This window comes from Syngnathus floridae, chromosome 16 (assembly GCF_059516105.1).
Source record: "Syngnathus floridae isolate MCC-2025c chromosome 16, RoL_Sflo_1.0, whole genome shotgun sequence".
Lineage (NCBI taxonomy): Eukaryota > Metazoa > Chordata > Actinopteri > Syngnathiformes > Syngnathidae > Syngnathus > Syngnathus floridae.
Genome location: NC_142428.1, coordinates 3,224,034 through 3,244,290, shown reverse-complemented (window position 1 = coordinate 3,244,290; position 20,257 = coordinate 3,224,034). Strand labels below are relative to the sequence as shown.

Here is a 20,257-nt window from a genome sequence, read left to right as displayed (position 1 = left end):
GAGTTTTGCACGTGTTTTGCGTGACCTAATTCCGGACGCAAATCTTTCCCCCTTGTATGTCATCCACATAAGTATTTATCGATGCACCCCAACATAAGAAAAATAACTATAATTTTTGAAAGTGTATTAGGTCGTTAATTTGATGAATTTATGTCCTGAATAAACCATATACATTAACCCTGGAACTCTTGCCTGTAATGAATGCATCCTTCCGGACACAAGTAGGTGGTGCACACAAGTTGTCATTCTATCGAAGTCACCGGACCCCTTCATCGTCCCCTTTGAATTTCACAAGCTTTATTTATTAATTTGAAATTCTCCGGTATTTACATAATCTGAGGTATGGCTCATGGATGTACAAAAAGGATTTAAAATAATCAAAAGACAACCTGACGTGCGTAATCCTGTGTTATACAAGCTTCAGAATGGTCAGTGCAATATAATGTCAAATCGATAGTCGTTATGTTTATATATGACGGAATTTTTATTGGATCAATTTGTTCATTTTTCAGTGCACAATTTTACATTTGACAAACTTTAGAAAATATTTCCATGCTATGTACATATAAGTATGCTATTGCATCCTCAACTTATTTGTTTCTCTTCCCAGCAGTGAACTGTCCACATCGCTAACACAATGTCAATCATCCTTGGACCTCCTTCGATGAGGCTCCTGAGATCCCTTCAGCACCATCAGTACCTTTTCTGTCCCGTGCTCAGCCGAAGTGTAACCCAGGGCGAGTACAGACGGCCTGGCAAGCCCAGAGACAACAAGCCTCCATGGCAGAAGATCAACTTCAGCTTCTCAAAAGGCTTGGACGGCATCCGCAAGCACTTGACGCTGCTGAAAAGGGAATTCTTTGAACGCTTTGTTGGCCCCGAGGGGAAGCCCATTTTGGAACACATGCTGGAGCAGAACCGGGTAGTTTGGGAGTTCCGGGGGCCTGAGAGTCTGAAACAGTGGACGGTGTCTTCGGATCGTGAGATAGGAGGCCACAGTGAGGTCTACTTGAAGCTTGGGAGCAACAATACCACTTGTTTTCTCTATGGGACGCTGAGATCGACGCCCCCTAGGGACGGAGAGACGCGCTACAGCGGCTACTGCAGTATGCGCTCCAAGCAGCCACTGGTTAGCACCTTTGTTTTTCCTACTTTGTGCAAAACTAGAAAGTGTCATTATTAGTAGTATTCTGAACTTACATCTCCAACCTCCCCTAAGGCGGCATTTGACCGAAAAAAGCATCACGACTGGAGTAGCTTCAACACTCTGCATCTGCGTGTGCGCGGCGACGGCCGGCCTTGGATGATCAACATCGCCACGGAGACCTACTTCTCTCACCAGAAAGACGACATTTATAACTACTTCCTGTACACCCGAGGAGGCCCCTACTGGCAGGAAGTTAAAGTAGGTGATGGCTGGAAATATAAGCAATAGCTCAGATGTTATTAATAGTATTCAAAAAATTGATCTTTCTTCGCAGATTCCCTTTTCCAAGTTTTTCCTCACACATCGTGGAAGAATTCAGGATGATCAGCATCCTCTCTGGCTGGACAAGGTATTGTTTAAGTCCATCATAATAGATCACAATTATTACCAATATGAGCATACAATGGAGTAAAAACATTTCTCCTGTTGTACAGATTAACACTATTGGATTTACCCTGGGAGACAAAGCGGACGGTCCCTTCCAGCTGGAGATCGACTACATTGGCGTCAGCAAAGACTATGCGCACACGGAGGAATTTGCCTATGAGATGTATAAAAGGAATCCGAACGTTTGACACCACGTGTCGATTTCCTGTGTTCGGCACTAGAGACATGCAACTGTGAAAATGCTTTAATATATTAATTGTTTTCAACTGAAATCCAGATCTCATGGATTGTATTTGTCCATTTGATCTTTCAACAGTAATAAAAGAATTTCTTATTACCCTATGTGTTGAATACTTTTGAAAATTGATTGAATACTATTATAAAATAGTATTGTTAATGTCTATCATGTTCATACGCCTATTTACAATAATTATATTTATATTTATAAAGCTAAGAAAGTAAAATAGGATTACAATATTAACCACTTCGTAAAGAAGCACTCACATTTCCTACATTTTTATGAACCATAAACGCGCCATTGACCATATATAGAAGCAATCAGGAAGTAAAGTATTTCCGGATCCGGCCAAAGAAAACAAACAAACAATAGCCATGGCAACAGCAACAAACTCCACTTTTGTGCTGCTTGTGGCGCTATTACATTTGTCATTAGCAGACAAGTTAAAGTATAAGGGCTCTACCAAACCCGTCAGGTTATTCACCGAGGAGGAGCTTCGGCGGTACGATGGCAACCGCGTACGTACAACTTAATTGACCAAAGGAATAAGAAAATCTACAGCCATTCAAATGTATGTCACTGTCACAGGAGGGCGAGCCCATCTACATGGCGATAAAAGGGGTGGTGTTCGATGTCACTAAAGGAAAAGGTGCGGAAAAGTCTACACTGGGCGTACTCAGGTTTTATATCACGTCACAGTCCAATAAAACACACATTTTGTCATATTTTCCGTTGTTTTTAAAAGGTTAGTTTGCAAAAAGAAAAACGATATTATATATACTAAGTACTATTAGTTTTTGTCTCTTTTTCTGTATATTTTTTTAAATGGTATGTTCCAAAAAATTGAAATATTTTACTACTGATACTACTTTGGAAGCTGGAAAATCTGCAAAGCATAAATATTTTTTTCAATTTTAGGTTTAGTTATTGATATTGTGTTATTTATTAGAATAAGAAAAGGCAGAAACATGCATTCAAGTTGAATTTTCTCTTGTTTCAGAGTTTTACGGCAAAAATGCTCCATACAATGCTCTGGTGGGTAAGGACTCCACTCGAGCCGTAGCCAAAATGTCACTCCAGGCACAAGACCTGACATCGGATATTGTGAGTTGCACAACTTCACCCATTGTTGCCTATTGTCCAGTTTCCTCACCTCTGCCAAGGAGGCTTTATTCAATATTTGTTAGCACTGAATGACTCAGACAACCACTTAGGAGCGAGACTCGGTTTGCACCCCACCCTTGGACTAATTTGGACTAAACATCTTTTTCTCCATCAGTCGGACCTGACGCCAGAGCAGCTTCAATCCTTGGAGAACATCTTCGAGGCCACGTATAAAGCCAAGTACCCCATCGTGGGCTACACCGCCGCACGGATCCTCAACCAAGACGGGAGTCCCAACGAGAACTTCAAGCCCGAGGACCAGCCGCACTTTCACATCAAAGATGAATTTTGACCTCATCTTTCTACTTGACTTTGGCATTATTGATGCTCTTATGATTGAATAAACAAGTCTTTAAATTGTCATTTTTTTCCTAGTAATTTCCATTTCCCATACTCAGCAGATTTACTGACAAGAGACAATTGTCGTGATCTCTCGATAAGCGTGTCATTGTGAAGCTTCAGCACATATAATCAGCTCGTCAGGTTTACGTACCGCGGCTCTGATCGAAGGTCACCGTCCGGGCTACGTTTTGGGCGGACGTCTCCTACTTGTTTGCGCGATAGTAACTAAGTCAAAAGCGCTACGTCAGAGGCCCCGCGGTTCAAAGGCTACACGCCCTTAACCCTCCTACATTGGGGGCGAGCCAGCTAGCCACAACCCAGCCGTCTTCTTTAGCAGGTGGACGCTCCGCTGCTTCCTCAGTCCTCCTGGGAAACACCCTACTTCCTTCTTCTACTCCCGGACGACCATCACCACCGCCAAGATGCCCAAAACGGTAAGAACTTTTAGAATTCAACAAAAAGTTTGCTCAGTGATCAAGCTCAAGCATATTTTTTTTTCGCCTTCTTGGGTTTTTACTTATTAACCTCAAGTAGGACTTGACCGCTTGCCACACACTTTCCAGTCTGTATACAATTTGTGAATCGTCTTGTCACTCATTTGTCACCTTCAATAAAATAAGTTGACCATAAGAGATATTTATTCATTGTGACGCTCCTCGGAGAACGTCTTGCCCGAGAGGTCACGTTGATGTCAAGTTATGAGTCACCTTGCAGGTATTACTCACCTTGGATAAAATGTCGCTTAAAGATGGATTTTTTTTTTTTGTCTCGCCGTTTGGAATGATTAACTCGAAGGAATCTAAAGGTATATATGCAGAGCTGAGGTGAAGATGGGAAGAGTTCCACTTTTTGTTGCCCAACTTCCATCGGGTTTATCTTTATGACAGCCTGCCTGGGGCGTGCGTTAGCGCAAGTTCATAAAATCATTGTGTAAGCGAAACCGAGGCGGGGTTAATCACATGATCTTTCTTATCTTCATTATTTGTCATTTATAAGGGTTTTTAAATTCCTTACTTTGTGACACGAGCAAAAAGGAGAAGAGAAAGGAAAAAGAGGCTAACACAAATGGCGGCGGGTTGTTGTTAGCGACCGCTACGCTATTTTCGACCGGTGACCGCAGTCCAAAGTCTAATGAGATAACGAGAAATTATGGCATATGAGCAATCAACTTCCGAGGAATATTCACACCGTTTTTCTTGATTATCTTTCCGAATAATCAATATTTCAAAGTTGAGGTCAATGACTTATGTGTGTTTTGGCATTTGAGGAAGGCGCCCGGTTTGAATATTGACATCAGGAGGCGCGTATGAAAAGAGGATTGGCAAAGAGTGTCACTGTGTCACATGACCGAATGACCTTTCCTCTGCAGGTCAACGTTCGCGTCACCACCATGGATGCTGAGCTGGAGTTTTCCTTCCACCGCAATACTACTGGGAAGCAGCTCTTTGACCAGGTTGGAGATCTCCAGTAAAAAAAATACATATATATATATATATATATATATATATATATATATATATATATATATATATCCAGAAAAATTAATGAATTATTAATTAATTAATTTAATATTAATTATTATCATTATTATTATTATTATTAGTAGTAGTAGTAGTAGTAGTACTAGTAGTAGTAGTAGTAGTAGTAGTAGTAGTAGTAGTAGTATTGTAAAGAAAAAAAAAATTACATGGACTCCGATATGATTTGTTTCTTTTTTTTTGTTTTTTTTATAACTGCTGAGGGGACACTAATATTAACAAATTTTTTATATATATTTTTTTAGGTGGCCAGGACAATTGGACTGCGTGAGATTTGGTACTTTGGGCTTCAGTTTGTCGATGGAAAAGGTTTCTTCACCTGGCTCAACATCGACAAGAAGGTTCTTTTTGTTTATTTTTTTGCCAAATCAAACATGTGAAGATTTTCACCGTGTAATCATGTGTCCATCCTCAGGTGATGTCCCAAGATGTACGCAAGGAGACCCCGCTGCAGTTCAAACTGCGTGCCAAGTACTATCCGGAGGACGTGACGGAGGAGCTGATCCAGGACGTGACGCGCCGGCTCTTCTACCTCCAGGTGAAGGAGGACATCCTCAACGACGACGTCTACTGCCCGGCCGAGTCGGCCGTCCTCCTGGCCTCCTACGCCGTCCAGGCCAAATTCGGCGAGTACAAGAAGTCGGTGCACCGCACCGGCTACATGTCCTCGGAGCGTCTCTTGTCGCGCAGGTTAGGGAATGCGGGGACGCTTGAAGAACATGAGCGTACCAAATCCTAACCCGTTAACTTCCTCAGAATCCTGGAGCAGCACAGCTTGTCCAAGGAGCAATGGGAGGGGAAGATCCAGGTCTGGCACGAGGAGCACGGATGCATGCTCAAGTAGGTCAACTCCAAGATCCGCAATGCTCCTCTGCATTTTTTTGATATCACATCATGCATGTCCCTCATATTTTCACATCCCGCTGCAGGGACGAGGCCATTATCGAGTACCTGAAGATTTCTCAGGACCTGGAGATGTACGGCGTTAACTACTTTGAGATCAAGAACAAGAAAGGCACCGACTTGTGGTTGGGCGTGGACGCCCTGGGGCTGAACATCTACGAGAAGGACGACAAGTGGGTTCCTTTATGTGTGTGTTGACAAATTGTCGTGCTGACACACATACACGCCGTCGTCGAACAGACGGTTATCGACCTCCTCTTGTCGACTCCGTTCGTTTGGCGAGGTCGTTGAACTCTTAGTTGTGACTCTACACCCCAACGTGCAACCTTATGATGGCCTGACCAGTTTTATAGATTTTTTTTTTTTCATTTCAGAATGACTCCTAAGATCGGATTTCCCTGGAGTGAAATCAGGAACATTTCCTTTAACGATAAAAAGTTCAGCATCAAGCCCATCGACAAGAAAGCTCCTGTAAGTACTTGACGGTAGCAGAAGCATCGCAACGTGATCACCTGACTTAAATGTCGCCTTCCCGTGAAGGACTTCATCTTCTACGCGCCTCGCCTGCGCGTCAACAAGCGCATCCTGCAGCTTTGCATGGGCAACCACGAACTGTACATGCGCCGCCGCAAGACGGACACCATCGAGGTGCAGCAGATGAAGGCCCAAGCCAAGGAGGAGCGGCTCCAGAGGAAGATGGAGCGCGACCAGCTGGAGAGCGAGAAGAAGCGAAGAGAAGCCATCGAGGTCGAAAAGGAGCAGATGGAACGGGAGAAGTGCGACCTCATGACCAAGCTCCACCAGTACGAGGAGACCACCAAGAGAGCCGAGAGAGGTTTGTGCGTTCCCATTTGGGAAAAAGTTCCTCGTGTCAAAGATAATTCCGCCTCGCAGAGCTCCAGGAGCAGCTTGACCGAGCCGTTCGGCTGGAGGAGGAACGGAGGAAAGTGGAACAGGAGGCGGCCCGGCTGGAAGCCGAGAGGATGGAAGCCATCATCGCCAAGGAGGAGCTGGCCAGGCAGGCTGAGGACCAGATGAAGAGCCAGGAGCAACTGGTGAGCTCCTGCTAGCTCCTTAGGTTGCCTTCAGTCAGCAGTTTCAAACCTTCCCGTGTCTCTTTCTCAAGGCCACTGAGCTGGCTGAGTACAGCGCCAAGATTCTGCTGCTGGAGGAGGCCAAGAGGATGAAGGAGGAGGAAGCAGACACGTGGCACTGCAAGGTGAGACACCAACAATGGTGGGAAGGATGAAGACTTCATTGCAATACCTCAAGTGCAAGTTTCCTGTCCACAGGCTAAAGAGGTGGAGGAGAACCTGATGAAGACGCAAGAGGAGCTGCGTAGCGTGATGACCGCTCCCATGGCCGCCCCCGCCCCCTCGTCCTCCTCGGACAGCGAGAGCGACCACGAGCACAGCGAGGAGAACAGCAGCTACAGCGCCGAGCTGCACTCGCAGGGCATCAACGACCACCGCCGTGAGGAGGACAGGCTCACCGAGGCCGAGAAGAACGAACGCCTGCAGGCTAAGCTCAGGGTGAGTCGGACTTCACAGGTTCCTCGCTTACATCCTCTGACCTCCTGACGCTCTTTCAGGCGCTGAGCTCCGAGCTGGAGGAGTCTCGCGACCACAACAAGAAGACGGCCAGCGACCTTCTGCATGCTGAGAACATGCGCGCCGGCCGAGACAAGTACAAGACGCTCAGGCAGATCCGCATGGGCAACACCAAGCAGAGGATCGACGAATTTGAGGCCTTGTAACGCCGAAAAACCCAACCAAGCACTCAAACGGCACACTTGTGAGCGTGCATGCGTGTCTAAAAGATTAAAATCCTTATTTTATTTTTATTAACAGCTTAATTTTTGAATCTCCTCATATTCAAATTAAACTTGTTCCAGCTTCTTTTATTTGTCTTTGCTTTTGTTACTGGAATAAAAACACCCTGACTCATCCCTGCTGCTGGGCTTTTTATAACTAATTATTTAAATTGTTTAATTCAGATTTTTTTTGCGCGCGCGCTGTTTTGAATATTGTGAAAGTGGACGTTGCGCACGAAGCGGAACGTTGCGCACGAAGGTTACGTCACAGCAAGTAAATTCGGTGGATGGCTTCCCCAACCAGGCTACTCAAATTGAATCACTAAGAAGATTGGAAGTCAAGAAAAAAAAATTAGAAACTGTTGTGAAAATGAAACGGGAGCGTCCTTCAATATTGACTTTGACTATTCGGTAAGTAGCGCGCAACTTGCCAGACAACCTGCGGCGTCAATATTTGCTCTCCTCCTCCTCTTCGTCTTCCTCGTGTGGGGTTGCCCACTCGACGTGTCATCCACAAAAATAGACGCTGATGACAAACAGTCCGGTGACGCGTATCGGAGGGAGAAGGAGAAGAAGGAGAGCTCCGGTGGCGCGGCGGCGGTGCTGCCCGGACGCTCACCCCGAATTGCAGAGCCCTTTTGCGGGCTCTTCGCCCTCCCCTCGCCCCCTTCCCTCGGTCCCCCCCTCCTCAACCATGAAGCGGCAGAACGCCCGCACCTTGGCGCTCATCGTCAGCATCCTCACCTACCTGGTGGTGGGCGCCGCCGTGTTCGAGACACTGGAGTCCCGTGAGGAGCGCGGCCACAAGCGTCGGCTGGAAGTACGGCGCCAAGATATGATGCGTAAATTCAACCTGAGCCGGGCCAACTTCGACGAGCTGGAGCAGGTTGTCGCCCAGCTGCGCGCGCACAAAGCGGGCGTGCAGTGGCGCTTCGCTGGCTCCTTCTACTTCGCCATCACTGTGATTACCACCATAGGTAAGTGAGGAGGGGGCGGAACCAAGTTTGGAATATCATGGTCGGGTTTTAAGTCGAGCTATGTGTGGATCTCCCGCAGGCTACGGCCATGCAGCCCCGAGTACGGACTCGGGAAAAGTCTTCTGCATGTTCTACGCCCTTCTGGGCATCCCGCTCACCCTCGTCATGTTCCAGAGTCTGGGCGAGCGTATCAACACGTTGGTCCGCCACCTTCTCCACCGAATCAAGAAGTGCCTGGCTCTACGCCACACCGAGGTCTCCATGGCCAACATGGTGGCGGTGGGCTTCCTCTCCTGCGTGGGCACCCTGTGCATGGGGGCAGCCGCCTTTTCTCGTAGCGAGGGCTGGAGCTTCCTGCACGCTTTCTACTACTGCTTCATCACGCTCACCACCATCGGTTTCGGCGACTACGTGGCGCTGCAGCGGGACGACGCGCTGCAGAAGGAGCCTCGCTACGTGGCCTTCTGCTTCGTTTACATCTTGACGGGCCTGACGGTCATCGGGGCTTTCCTCAACTTGGTGGTGCTGCGGTTCCTCACTATGAACGCTGAAGATGAGCGAAGGGACGCTTTGAGGCAAGGGGCCCCGAGGAACGCCGCCAAGTCCGCTTCGGAGATGGCCTGCCTGGTGCCGCCCGCCGCCTCCGCGCCATCCACGCCTAAAGCTAAAGAAGTCTACAGGGAGGTGCTGCACTTCCAGACCATCTGCTCATGCCTGTGGTACCGCAGCGAGGACAAGCCATTAGGACGCTCCCACGCCGTCCCCCAGGAACTGGGCTTTTCTAACGCTTACCCGCCGCGGGACAGGACACGTTACGTCAAGACGGCGACCACGGGTTGCGTGTGTACGCCGCGCCGGCGCTCCAAGAAGCGCCTGGACATTCTCTCGCCATTACGATTATTTATTCGGCGCAGCTCCGTGTAGTGGACAAAAGTAAACTTCAACTTGTGGTGCTAAGCAAACTAGCAGTGAACTTAACATCTGGACAACCAACTTGAAGCAAGCAGAGAATCGTGTGCCCCGAAACGATAAACAAAAGGACTCAAAATAAACATCCAAGATGGACTTTTGTGCTATAAAGTAACATTTTCAATCATCGCAATGGTTGCTCAACAAAAAAACAACTTAAAATGAGCCACATAGTTGCGCTGAAGTTAAATCACAAAGTAATCATCATTCCCGAAAAGAAAAATAGCGGGGGGGAAGTAGTAGATGCTAAGGGCACTATTTTTAGCGACTATCTTTAGCGGCGGCTGCATTGGCAGATGGGGAGGGGCTTTGCCATGTTCGCACAAAGGATAATTAGCAAGCTGTCAATCACTGCCGCCAATAGACCATAATTAGAAAAGTCCACTTTAAGCATAGGGACACTTGACATAATTGTTTATTACTAAAAAATATTAATATTGACAAAGAGTCCCGTTGTCAGTTTGTTTTGTAATCGACGCAATGTATAGAACCTGCTGTATGATCCATTTGGAATTCTGACCCAGGTCCAGTTCCGGGCGATGGCAGAAGCAACACAAACCCTTAAGAACTCATCGGACTCATACGACAACTCTCCGAGGCTGGCGAGGCCTGGCAGGCTGCCCGCGAAGGCCGCCTTCGGCCATTAAACCATCGACAGAAGGAGCATCCGTTGGACAAATCCCTGTATTGAACCCCCGCCGGCCGAGCATCTGCTGTTTGTGCTTTGGCAGCCGATGTCACTTTTCGATGTCAGAGCCCAAAAATAGTCCCCCTGAGAAGGTCAGCCTCCTCGTTGAATGCACCATCGGGTCCCCAAAAACAGTGGAGCTATTTTAAATGTACCTGGCAACACTTTGCTGAACCAGCACACCTTCTTGGGAAGCTTCCACGTGACATTTTTTTTCTTCCACAGCCAATGTCTCATCATTTTGGGCGTGTTATTGATGACAATATTGCAAATATTCAGTTGGACCCTAAAATGTTATTTTAATAAATGCTTATATTTTTTAGAGTTACATATATATGATTATTATTTTGATTAATAAATGCTCCTATGATATAAGAGAGTTTTGAGTAGCACAAAACTTTATCAAGGAACAATGATAAAACCGACTGTTATTTTAATAATGCTTATATTTTTTAGAGCTATATATATGATTATTATTTTATTTTGATTAATAAATCCTCCTATGATATAAGAGAGTGTTTTGAGTCGAACAAAAGTTTCTCAAGGAACAGTGATAAAACCGACTGTCCTTGAACGTTACACATTTAGGTCCGCCGCGGAAGTCCAAAGTCCGAGCGAACTTCCAAAATGGAGCCGACGGCGTCCGTGAAAGTTTTTTTGTGCAACAATAAATCCACGCTGCTGGTGGGTGGTGCAGCCGCCGCGGTGTTAGTGGCTTTAGGTGTCGCATATAAATACCTGCGGAGGCCGGTGACGCGTGTGCGCGTGGGCGTCGTGTCGCAGCTCCTTGTCCACCCGCTCAAGTCCGGCAAAGCGGCGTCGGTTCCTCTCGCCGAGTGCCTCAACATAGGCCTCAAGTGCGGGCAGATGCAGGATCGGTAAGTGGGTGTCACCCTCCAGAGTCTGGCCGAATGGAAAACCACCCAAAAAAAAAATACATTTATCTATTTATAAATCTTTAAATTCTTAATTTACTCCTAAAAAAACTTTTTTCCTGCAGCCACTGGATGGTAGTGACGGAGGACGGCCACATGGTGACGGGCCGCCAGGAACCTCGTCTGGTTCTGGTCTCTTTAACATGCGAGGGAGGTGACGTGGTCCTGAACGGGCCTGAGATGGTTGAGCTGCGTTTCCCCATCAAGCAGCCCGATAACTCCGTCATGGACTGCAGGTGCTAAATATTTGAATAGCATCGTCGCTACGTTGATGACTCAACGCCGATTTTTGTGACGTCAGAGTGTTTGGTGCTGACATTCAGGGGCGGGACTGCGGGGACGAAGCGTCCCGTTGGTTGGTCCGCTATCTGAAGTCGGAAAAGACCTTCCACCTGGTGCATTTTGAAGCCCACATGAGGGCCAGGAGGTCTGTGGATGCAGAATCGCTCTTCTCTCCACATGAGGTCAGTTGATAACCATCAGAGACAATTTAGAGCCTTTAAATTTTTCTTCTTTTTTATGTTCCAGGAGGTAGCCTACCCCGATTGCGCCCCGGTTATGCTCCTCTCCGAAGCGTCCGTCAAGCACCTGAGCGGGAAGCTGAACAAGGATCTGACGGTGGAGCGCTTCCGGCCCAACATCGTCATCGGCGACTGCGAGGCGTTCGCCGAAGTACGACAAACCTGTTTCTGTGCCCAAACAGGAAAAGTCATCATGTGCTATGGAGGCGGAGAACTAATTTTACTCACGACTCAACTGGCAAAATGTTTTTTTTCCGTGTGTGGGTGTGCATGTGCAGGATTCATGGGAAGAGATCCAGATTGGTAGCGTTCGTCTGCGGCGGGTGATGTCATGCGGGAGGTAATTATTATTTTTTTTGCTTTCAAGTTTCATGTTTATTTGATTCCATTCTGCCTGTCTACATGTGTTGCACCACTATTTGTTCAAATGTGACTCACTTGCAAAAATGATTAATTTTTTTTTTCCAGGTGCATTTTCACAACAGTGGACCCCGAAACTGGAATCATCAACAGAAAGGAGCCTCTTGAAACGCTGAAGAGGTAAAGAAACTCTTGTCGTTCGTAGATACATTTTGTGTGTGTGTTTTTTGGACCATGGTTGTCTGGTGGCTGCTCAGCTACCGCCTGTGCAAACCCGACGAGAAGCACATCTACAAGTCGGCGCCGCTGTTTGGACAGCTGCTTAGCGTGGAGAAGACGGGCGTGATCCAGGTGGGCGATCTTGTCTACAAAATCAGTCGGTGAAAAAGAGGAGCCATCAACAATCCAATGACACTCAGTACTTTTTAAAAAGGTAGAGTCCACTTTAGAAAATATGTCGCTCATAACCTCAATGTAATATACTGTATAGTTAATACAGAGTAAAATAAACACTTTTTTCACATTGCGCCGCAAAAAAAAGGAACTGCTTGAAATTTGTTTGTTTGGTCCCACTTTATCTTAAACGCTGCGAGGTATTTGCAAACGGTGTAAACAGGAAATTTTCCTAAGAATCCACAAATAAATTCAGGAAAACTGGATTCATTACAAATAAATTTTGGGGGGGTGGCTGGTGTAAAAAAAAAAAAAAAAACTCAGTAGTGTAACTCGGTAATGGTTCTATCGTCCATTGACTATGAATATCGCAGGATTTGTCTCCCCCTGCTGGCCGTTAAACGAAACGTTCAACTTTTTTTGACAACTACTTTATTTTTACTTTATTTTATTAAGAAAATATTGATTCAATTCGACGATGACGTCACCAGTAGCTGTTGTCGCGTATGCTGTATATGAAATAGAATCTAAAAATAAAACAGTTTTTTTCTTCCGCATCCTTGTTGAGTGCGCGCATGTTGAAACGCGCTCGCGTGTAACGGAATCGACAAAAAGAGGAAACCAACAACGAGTGACTTGCTGCGGCCGATGAGAAGCAAGGTAAGAGAACAATCGAATTCATTTTTATTATCATTAGCCATTGTATTCTATTGTCCGCTAAAAAGAAACTCTTCTGAAATGTGACTACACGTGACTCTGACTGGATGGATGGACAGATAGGATAGAGATGGTTGAGATAGATAGATAGATAGACAGACAGACAGACAGACAGACAGGCAGATAGACAGACAGACAGACAGACAGATAGATAGATAGATAGACAGACAGATAGACAAATAGACAGATAGATAGACAGACATAGACAGACACAGATAGATAGATGGCTAGATAGATAGATAGATAGATAGACAGACAGACAGACAGACACAGATAGATAGATGGCTAGATAGATAGACAGACAGACAGACAGACAGACAGATAGATAGATGGCTAGATAGATAGACAGACAGACGGACGGACGGACGGACGGACGGACGGACGGACGGACGGACGGACGGACGGACGGACGGACGGACGGATGGATGGATGGATGGATGGATGGATGGATAGATAGATAGATAGATAGATAGATAGATAGATAGATAGATAGATAGATAGATAGATAGATAGATAGATAGATAGATAGATAGATAGATAGATAGATAGATAGATAATTCATGTTTGATGTCCTTGTGAAGTGTCTGTATGAGAAAAATTGAGGAAGTTCAGTGCAGTAATCAAGTCATCAAGGAACACGTCAGTTTCCTTTTCAGCTAATGCTCACTATTACTCAGCATTGGTCACCGGAAACAATTCATATATAGAAATGTTGACATGAACAAGAGCCACACAATGTCAGTCAATGTGTTGCCGTTTACTTAAAGTTTCATTTTGGTCTGTTATCAACTCTAGCATCTTAACATTAAGCTAGATAAGTTATGCTTTAGCCAGGTCAATCACCTGACCTTAACCCGATTGAGCATGCATTTCTTGATACATCTTTCCTGAATTATCACTCAGGACAAGATGATCGACAGACTGAGCAAGCTCCGCGCCGTTGCAGCCAAGCCTCCGGAGGTGGTGGAGTACAACCTGATGGTCAACGAGGGCGACCCGGAGCAGAATGAATGTACTGTGCCGATTTTCAGCGGGCAGGAAGCTATGGAGGGCATCCACAAGGAGGTTCAGGCCATCAGGAAGGAGATCCTGCTCCTCAACATGGATGTCAAGCGTCTGGGCAAGGAGAGCAGTCGGTTCCTCACCTCGGTGCGGCGCTTTAGCAGCATCAAGCGAGATGCCAACGCTATGGGGCGTGCCATCAAAACCCGCGGGGAGGCGCTCATGGCCCGGTTGGAGGCGCTGGGAGGGCTGAGTGAGGAACTGGCCCGGGTGCACGGCGACTCCTCGGTTGTGGCCCGTGTGGCCCGATGCCAGCACGCAGCGCTGACTGGGAACTTCCACCAGGCCATGACGGAGTACAACCGCGCCGAGATGGAGCAGCGGGAGAACTGCACGGCGCGCATCCAGCGGCAGGCGGCCATCGTGGGGAAGGAGGTGACCCGGGGTCAGATCGAGGAGATGATGGAGACGGGCAAGTGGGACATGTTTGTGGGGGACGGCCTGCTGACGTCGGACGTGCGCGGCGCCCGTTCGGCGCTGAGCGAAATCGAGACCCGCCGGCAGCAGCTGATGGAACTGGAGGGCCGCATACGAGACGTGCGAGACCTTTTCTTCCAGGTGGCGCTGCTGATCGAGGAGCAGGGATGCAAGGCGGACCAAATCGAAGCGCACGTGAACGACGCACAGGACTACGTGGTTGCCGCCGGTAACCACATCCGGCAGGCGGTCAAATACAAGAAGGCGAACCCTTGCAAGAAGATCTTCTGCTGTTGTTTCCCCTGCTGCCATTAAGGTGAACTATAATCTCAGACACAAATCGCAAAAGAAATTGGGATCAAATCTAGTTTTGCAGTTTAGATTTTAAATTAATGGTCGGATTTTAAATAATAGTTTCAAGCCATTAAACCAGAGCACTGCCGAGTCAAAGCCGCATCGTGAAGCTTCTTTATTGTTATTAAAACGCTTGAAAAGCTGGCAACCTGTGGTGAACGCACACTTCACAGCTGGAGTGAAAACAAAAAGGCTTGTGAGAACAAGTACAAATACAAACAAAATGTAGCTTCACACTTAAAAACAAAATGGCTGTGCCTGAGAACTGAAGACTATTAATGGATTTGTCACCGTCGGACAGAAAGCCACAATTTCCTGAAATGTTGTTTTAGAAATGTGCGGCTTCCACTTGACGGTCTACAAAAAAAAAAAAGTCAGAAACCCACATGCATAATAATAACAAAACATTTTACAGTACATGCTTGAAGTGCAAATTCAAAATTCACAAAAATAAAAATATTCATCTGGATGTTACAGAGGCAGCTTTCAGAGTACCAAGAAAAGTTAAAAAACAAACACACTCTTTCAGTGACATATGAAAGTGACATTTAAAAACATTTCTCACTCCAAAAACGAGAACCAAGTCGATATTAAAATCATACAGTAAATCTGCTCATGTCAACACTGCAACACACCGCTACGCTATTTTAACACTCGTAGTTAAAAGCAAAATGGCCTTACCTATTCTTTCGTTAGACGTTCGTAAGACGTAAAGTGAGATTAGCATTGTTTTTTAACTTTAGCAATTATTTTCCGAAAGGGGCCGAAATTCCAAAAAGTATGTAATTAAAAAAAAAAATCAAACATAGGCTATTTCTTTTGACCCTGTCTCATCATACATTCTTTTGGCTACCAAAATGTTAACACACGTCCTAATTTGTAATTCAGATTTTCATTTCTTATCATAATCTCAATCTCACTTTACCCTTCGTTCTCCTTCCACGTGTGAAACGTCGCTCTCTCACCTATTATTCAAGTCCCCGTGCCAGCGGGTGCTTTTGTTTACTTCCGACGCTTACCGTTTGCAAACACTCTGACGCTTTACATTCACGCTTGTTTATTTTTTTTAAATCCCTGCTACATTATCAGATTGAAGACGACCGACGGTGACCGCTCCTCGCCTTCGGTTTAGCGTGCCAGCGCGATTAGCTTCGAGGTAACATCGCCGAAGTGTGATGGCCGTCAAATATTTTGCAGATATTTGGTCGGTGTTGCCGTGTAGAAATAAAGCCGCGACGGTTACGTCCTCCGCACAGTACTGACTTCGGTTTGCTATAAAAATAAACGTCGGAGCGTGAGATTATTTACACAACAGTGTAACGTGGATGTGCTCATATTTCGGGGAGTGGTTCAGGATGTTTTTCTGTAAACACTTGAGTGTGGGAAGCCGTTTGAGCCTCGATTCCATTTTCCGGTTCGAATCCGGATGGTCTGAGAATCAAATCGAACCTCACGTTGGGATCTCGAGAACATGGAATCAATTGTCAAAGGGCTTTCCAAACGAGCTTAACGAGGAGGAGTTTAGGCCACGGGCTTGAGCACGGAGCGTAAACAGCGGCCCTCCTTGGTGAGCTCGCGGGTGAAACACATGCAGGGCAGCGGGATGGCTTCCTCGCGCCGCGCCACCGTGTTGAACTTGCACTTCTTCAGGTGGTCCGCCATGCTGCTGATGTTGGCGAACTTCCACTCGTTCACCGTGCCGAAGGCGGTGCTGAAGCGCCACACCTGTGAAGAAAAAAAACACGGGAGGGATGATGGAGAACTTCTTGAACTGGAATGGAAACTTCAGATTTGAACACTTGACAAGAAATGCCAACCTTGTCTGTGATCTGCCACGAGAACGAGCCGTCCTCCTTCCGCTTCCTCTTCCACAGCAGGACGACCATGCCACGCATCTGGAGGAGGCTGGCGCACACGTCCCTCATGGTGCGTGACGTCCTGGACAGCTGACACAGGCTGAAGCTGTCCAGGAAGCTGGCCATGTGCTGCAGCACCTCGAAGGGCAGACCGCTGAGCTGGTCGCATTTGGAGCTCAAGCGCGGGCGGAGGCCTCTCGGCGGCTTGTCCGAGTTTTTGGCGGGGAGGCCCGGCTGCACGCCGAAGGAGCCCAGGTGGCGGTCGTGGATGATGCGGAAACCCTGCACCGACGGGCAGAAGCGTCTCTGCGAGTAGGTGCAGCCGTAGTATGCTAGGGGGCAGCGTTGCTCCATCCAGCCGTTGAGCCCGGCGTGGATGTCGCCGTGGACGTTCTTGAAGTGCGAGGAGAACTCGTCGCGGCGGAACAGCTGACCGCACACAAAGGTGAACATGGAGCGCTGCTTCGTTTGGTAGCGTGCCACGCATTCCAGCACCAGGTCCAGGCGCAGCGTGTGGAAGGGGCTGGGGTTGGACAGCTGCGGATTGGCGTGGTCACACGCAGACGCCGACGCGATGTCGCCCACCATGGTGTTGGTGGCCAGGATGGCGGAGGGGAAGGAGAAGGTCTGCGTGCCGAAGTCGATGTGGTAGCCGTCCACGAAGCGGCTGTCGGAGATACCACGCCCGCCTGGCGAGTCGCCCAGGCAGAAGAGCAAGGCGGCTGTGATCAGGTCGATCCCGTGCAGACCCATGGGGTCGTCGGCCACCTCCAGGTCCGACGTGTCCACCGCCTTGTCTTCCATCTTGGCGCGGAAGAGGTAAGGGTCCGAGAACAGCGCGCGGCGGCCGTTGAAAGTAAACATGCTGATGCCACGCAGAACCTCCACGTTGTGGAGTTTGCGCTCCAGGCACCGATACCTGAGCTCGGTGGGTAGCTGGTGCAAAAAGTTGTTCCTCACCTGGTCTGAGAGGAGGAAGGGGATAGGCGCGGCCAGCGGTTCCGCCTGGGGGTGCGGCAAGACGGCGGGCACATAGTCCCTTGGCGCCTCAGGCCATACAGGCTCCAGCGCCTCCTCCTCGGCCGGGTCTTCGATGGCATCCTCCTTGTCCTCGAAGAACAACTCCACGAAATCCTCGTCCTCCTCCGGCCAAGCGATAGCACCGTTGTTCTCAACGGCGCCGCCCACCGCCCCCAGCTCGCACTCAGAGTCCGAGTCGCTCTCGCGCATGTCCACGTTCTTCCCCGCGGCGCCGTTTTCCCCGTTCAGACCGACGACGCCCTTGGAGTGCGTGAGGATATCCAAGGCGGCCGCCAAGCTCCGGCTGGTCTCCACCGAAGCTCGGTACAAGTCGCTGTACGGCTCTTCCTCCATCTCCACCGCCCCATTGGTAGCCTCGCCGCAGGGAGGCGTGGCCATCTTGTCGTTGTCCCCCTTACCGTCCTTGGACACAGTGGTTGTGACCTTGAGGGACTCCAGGAGCATGCGCTGGTCCTGCAGGTACAGTTGGGAAGGTGTGGAAAATTTTTCGGCAAACTCCCTGAAGGTTTCTGCTAAATTTCCAGTCAATTGAACTTTACAACCGTACCTGAAGGGCTAGTGCCATGTCCAGCTGTTCCACCTCATCAAAGTCCCGGCTCAAGTTCTCGTAGGACTTGCGGTCTGCGTAGCTGACGGGCCAGCGGTTCCACTCCATGGTGCAGCACACGATGCTAGCAGGGCAGGTCTCCAAGTGCTGAGCCATCTTGGCCCGGGCCACGGCGAAGGGGCAACCGAAACCGCTGTTGAGGCACGGCAGGCGCTCGTACGGACACAGCAGACGGTGCTCGGACAGCTTGCACGCGTGGAAGACGGCGCCGCACACCAGCGGGCAGCCGATGAGGTCACAAGACAGGCCCGCCTCCGGCCGCACCATGCACCTCCGGTTGATGCATTTAAGGCAGTGCGGGTGGAGACCTTCCATCTTCTCTGAAAGGAGATGGGGAACAACCCTGGAATGCACAAATAACCTCACATTTGACCGTTTTTAGAAAAATGTGTATTTAAAAAAAGGACAATAATAATGTCGTTTAATCAAATAAAGGAGGATTTTTAGAAGGTATAATGAATTATAAATCAGACAATTAGTTATGTAAAGTTTACGTTTTTAAAATTTGGTGGGATTTCTTCTGGCTGCTGATCCTTACTCAATACTTCTGCTCATGTGATTTCAATAACAACATATTGCACATACGTACACGTGTGTTCCATAAACAGAGTGCCTGCGAGTGTTTACTAAAGCAACCGTGTTATGTGTCGCAACGACGCTATTTGGTTACATGGAAACTCGCCGGTTCTTCCAAACTGACCCTCCTCCACCTGTTGAGGCAATTTTTTTTATGTATTTATTTATCAGGGGAAAAAAACATCAGCTTTAGATGGATGAACGGCTCAAGATTATTTCCATAATCCATCACATGAGAGCTGCTGATCATATTTGTGTAGCAAAAGGCAGCTAAAAACGAGCCAGTCATACCAAGTAAAACAATAAATTCACTTAATTAACAAAATAAAGCGTGACAACACTTAGAGGTTTTACTATGCTAATTAGCATTCCAATGTTACGACAAAATAGGAGGCTATAAAAAGACAAGTTCGTAGAGTTTGCCGGACAAAAGAACAACAACACGGCTAGCTGTTAGCCCCCCGAGGTTAGCCGTTCAAACAGCTTACCCGGAATTTCGACGCGTCGTCTGGGATCGTAACAAGTTTTTAGTGGATATATGTCAGCCTCGTGTGCATATAATACGGTGCCGACAGCTAGGCGGACATATCTGGGGGTGTATTTAAAGCCCCCCTGTAACTACCGAGTGAGTGCGCTAAATGTAGCCGCACAGTCTGTTCTTCTTCGCCGGGATGGAACTGCACGACTTCTTTGGGGCGCTGCGCTATGACGTCACCACGCCTATTACGTGTAGGTGTTTTCCACCAATCATATTGCTTAGATACCTACACGTCGGTCTCAGTTTTTATACGTTATCAGCAGTTATCTTCAAACATATTTTATGTATTTAATGTTTTAGGGCAATCCCCTCTGTTAATCTTTAAAACTCGTTTTAAAGAATGTTTTTGTATTTTCTGTCTTTCTGTCAGGTCGTCGAGCAGTGAGCACAGAAAACAAATCTGAAGTTTCTGGTCCTGATGGGGTAAAGTGGCGTACTAACTTTGAGATGACCATTTAAAATATGTACTGCATTAATATAAAAACAATAGTGAACTTCAATAATAATAAAAAAAATTAAATTTAAAAAATAAATACAAAAATAAACTCCATCAGTGTGCGTGCGCGCGCGCATAAAAATGTACTCTGTGATTGGCTGAGAGATTCCGAATGTCCGCGTTTGCTATTGGGCGAGAGTTTGTCCTCTCGCATCAAC

General features: G+C 47.5%; 7 protein-coding genes across 13 annotated transcripts; 6 read left to right on the top strand and 1 right to left on the bottom strand.

Moving 5' to 3' along the window:
* The first annotated feature begins 50 nt into the window (after nt 1-50).
* Nucleotides 51-1,936, top strand: ndufaf1 (NADH:ubiquinone oxidoreductase complex assembly factor 1). 5 transcript variants are annotated; one of them, XM_088399712.1, is made up of 5 exons: nt 51-221; nt 611-1,129; nt 1,220-1,405; nt 1,482-1,556; nt 1,642-1,936. In XM_088399712.1, exons 2-5 carry the CDS (start codon nt 638-640, stop codon nt 1,780-1,782), a joined length of 894 nt encoding a protein of 297 aa, XP_088255838.1. In that variant the 5' UTR covers nt 51-221; nt 611-637; the 3' UTR covers nt 1,783-1,936. The 5 variants fall into 5 exon arrangements, with proteins under 5 accessions (XP_088255838.1, XP_088255836.1, XP_088255837.1 ...); XM_088399710.1 differs by having other exon boundaries at nt 184-340; XM_088399711.1 differs by having other exon boundaries at nt 213-340; nt 614-1,129.
* Nucleotides 1,937-2,183: 247 nt separating this feature from the next.
* nenf (neudesin neurotrophic factor) lies at nt 2,184-3,359 on the top strand. Its single transcript, XM_088399713.1, has 4 exons — nt 2,184-2,350; nt 2,421-2,481; nt 2,833-2,936; nt 3,112-3,359. The coding sequence occupies exons 1-4, from the start codon at nt 2,207-2,209 to the stop codon at nt 3,286-3,288; spliced, it is 486 nt and encodes a 161-aa protein (XP_088255839.1). The 5' UTR covers nt 2,184-2,206; the 3' UTR covers nt 3,289-3,359.
* Nucleotides 3,360-3,568: 209 nt separating this feature from the next.
* Nucleotides 3,569-7,730, top strand: ezra (ezrin a). The gene is made up of 12 exons (XM_088399703.1): nt 3,569-3,772; nt 4,708-4,791; nt 5,122-5,217; nt 5,292-5,566; nt 5,633-5,716; nt 5,806-5,952; nt 6,154-6,250; nt 6,320-6,614; nt 6,674-6,834; nt 6,906-6,998; nt 7,072-7,311; nt 7,371-7,730. The coding sequence occupies exons 1-12, from the start codon at nt 3,761-3,763 to the stop codon at nt 7,533-7,535; spliced, it is 1,749 nt and encodes a 582-aa protein (XP_088255829.1). The 5' UTR covers nt 3,569-3,760; the 3' UTR covers nt 7,536-7,730.
* Nucleotides 7,731-7,848: 118 nt separating this feature from the next.
* On the top strand, nt 7,849-10,554 carry kcnk3b (potassium channel, subfamily K, member 3b). Of its 2 annotated transcripts, XM_088399705.1 has the most exons (3): nt 7,849-8,003; nt 8,116-8,569; nt 8,649-10,554. In XM_088399705.1, exons 2-3 carry the CDS (start codon nt 8,122-8,124, stop codon nt 9,491-9,493), a joined length of 1,293 nt encoding a protein of 430 aa, XP_088255831.1. In that variant the 5' UTR covers nt 7,849-8,003; nt 8,116-8,121; the 3' UTR covers nt 9,494-10,554. The 2 variants fall into 2 exon arrangements, with proteins under 2 accessions (XP_088255831.1, XP_088255832.1); XM_088399706.1 differs by lacking the exon at nt 7,849-8,003 and having other exon boundaries at nt 8,177-8,569.
* A 240-nt stretch (nt 10,555-10,794) lies between these two features.
* marc1 (mitochondrial amidoxime reducing component 1) lies at nt 10,795-12,992 on the top strand. Its single transcript, XM_088400893.1, has 7 exons — nt 10,795-11,104; nt 11,227-11,397; nt 11,463-11,625; nt 11,690-11,833; nt 11,961-12,022; nt 12,151-12,222; nt 12,300-12,992. Exons 1-7 carry the CDS (start codon nt 10,854-10,856, stop codon nt 12,424-12,426), a joined length of 990 nt encoding a protein of 329 aa, XP_088257019.1. The 5' UTR covers nt 10,795-10,853; the 3' UTR covers nt 12,427-12,992.
* stx11a (syntaxin 11a) lies at nt 12,302-15,766 on the top strand. Of its 2 annotated transcripts, none has more exons than XM_088400895.1 (3): nt 12,302-12,393; nt 13,004-13,095; nt 14,056-15,766. In XM_088400895.1, exons 2-3 carry the CDS (start codon nt 13,084-13,086, stop codon nt 14,944-14,946), a joined length of 903 nt encoding a protein of 300 aa, XP_088257021.1. In that variant the 5' UTR covers nt 12,302-12,393; nt 13,004-13,083; the 3' UTR covers nt 14,947-15,766. The 2 variants fall into 2 exon arrangements, with proteins under 2 accessions (XP_088257021.1, XP_088257020.1); XM_088400894.1 differs by having other exon boundaries at nt 12,333-12,475.
* Nucleotides 15,085-19,766, bottom strand: fbxo30a (F-box protein 30a). The gene is made up of 4 exons (XM_088400891.1): nt 19,554-19,766; nt 18,430-18,832; nt 16,803-18,335; nt 15,085-16,710 (listed from the first exon to the last, which is right to left on the bottom strand). The coding sequence occupies exons 2-4, from the start codon at nt 18,802-18,804 to the stop codon at nt 16,507-16,509; spliced, it is 2,112 nt and encodes a 703-aa protein (XP_088257017.1). The 5' UTR covers nt 18,805-18,832; nt 19,554-19,766; the 3' UTR covers nt 15,085-16,506.
* Between the last annotated feature and the right edge of the window lie 491 nt (nt 19,767-20,257).

Coding starts and splice junctions, on each gene's coding strand:
- ndufaf1 (XM_088399712.1), top strand. CDS start 638: ATGTCAATCATCCTTGGACCTCCTTCGATGAGGCTCCTGAGATCCCTT. Junction 1,130..1,219: donor TGCGCTCCAAGCAGCCACTG/GTTAGCACCTTT, acceptor ACCTCCCCTAAG/GCGGCATTTGACCGAAAAAA. Junction 1,406..1,481: donor CCTACTGGCAGGAAGTTAAA/GTAGGTGATGGC, acceptor CTTTCTTCGCAG/ATTCCCTTTTCCAAGTTTTT.
- nenf (XM_088399713.1), top strand. CDS start 2,207: ATGGCAACAGCAACAAACTCCACTTTTGTGCTGCTTGTGGCGCTATTA. Junction 2,482..2,832: donor CGATGTCACTAAAGGAAAAG/GTGCGGAAAAGT, acceptor CTCTTGTTTCAG/AGTTTTACGGCAAAAATGCT. Junction 2,937..3,111: donor AAGACCTGACATCGGATATT/GTGAGTTGCACA, acceptor TTTCTCCATCAG/TCGGACCTGACGCCAGAGCA.
- ezra (XM_088399703.1), top strand. Junction 5,567..5,632: donor GAGCGTCTCTTGTCGCGCAG/GTTAGGGAATGC, acceptor TAACTTCCTCAG/AATCCTGGAGCAGCACAGCT. Junction 6,999..7,071: donor CAGACACGTGGCACTGCAAG/GTGAGACACCAA, acceptor TCCTGTCCACAG/GCTAAAGAGGTGGAGGAGAA.
- kcnk3b (XM_088399705.1), top strand. CDS start 8,122: ATGACAAACAGTCCGGTGACGCGTATCGGAGGGAGAAGGAGAAGAAGG. Junction 8,570..8,648: donor CACTGTGATTACCACCATAG/GTAAGTGAGGAG, acceptor GATCTCCCGCAG/GCTACGGCCATGCAGCCCCG.
- marc1 (XM_088400893.1), top strand. CDS start 10,854: ATGGAGCCGACGGCGTCCGTGAAAGTTTTTTTGTGCAACAATAAATCC. Junction 11,105..11,226: donor TGCGGGCAGATGCAGGATCG/GTAAGTGGGTGT, acceptor TTTTTCCTGCAG/CCACTGGATGGTAGTGACGG. Junction 11,834..11,960: donor ACTGCGAGGCGTTCGCCGAA/GTACGACAAACC, acceptor GTGCATGTGCAG/GATTCATGGGAAGAGATCCA.
- fbxo30a (XM_088400891.1), bottom strand. CDS start 18,804: ATGGAAGGTCTCCACCCGCACTGCCTTAAATGCATCAACCGGAGGTGC. Junction 18,336..18,429: donor ACATGGCACTAGCCCTTCAG/GTACGGTTGTAA, acceptor CTGTACCTGCAG/GACCAGCGCATGCTCCTGGA. Junction 16,711..16,802: donor CGTGGCAGATCACAGACAAG/GTTGGCATTTCT, acceptor TTTTCTTCACAG/GTGTGGCGCTTCAGCACCGC.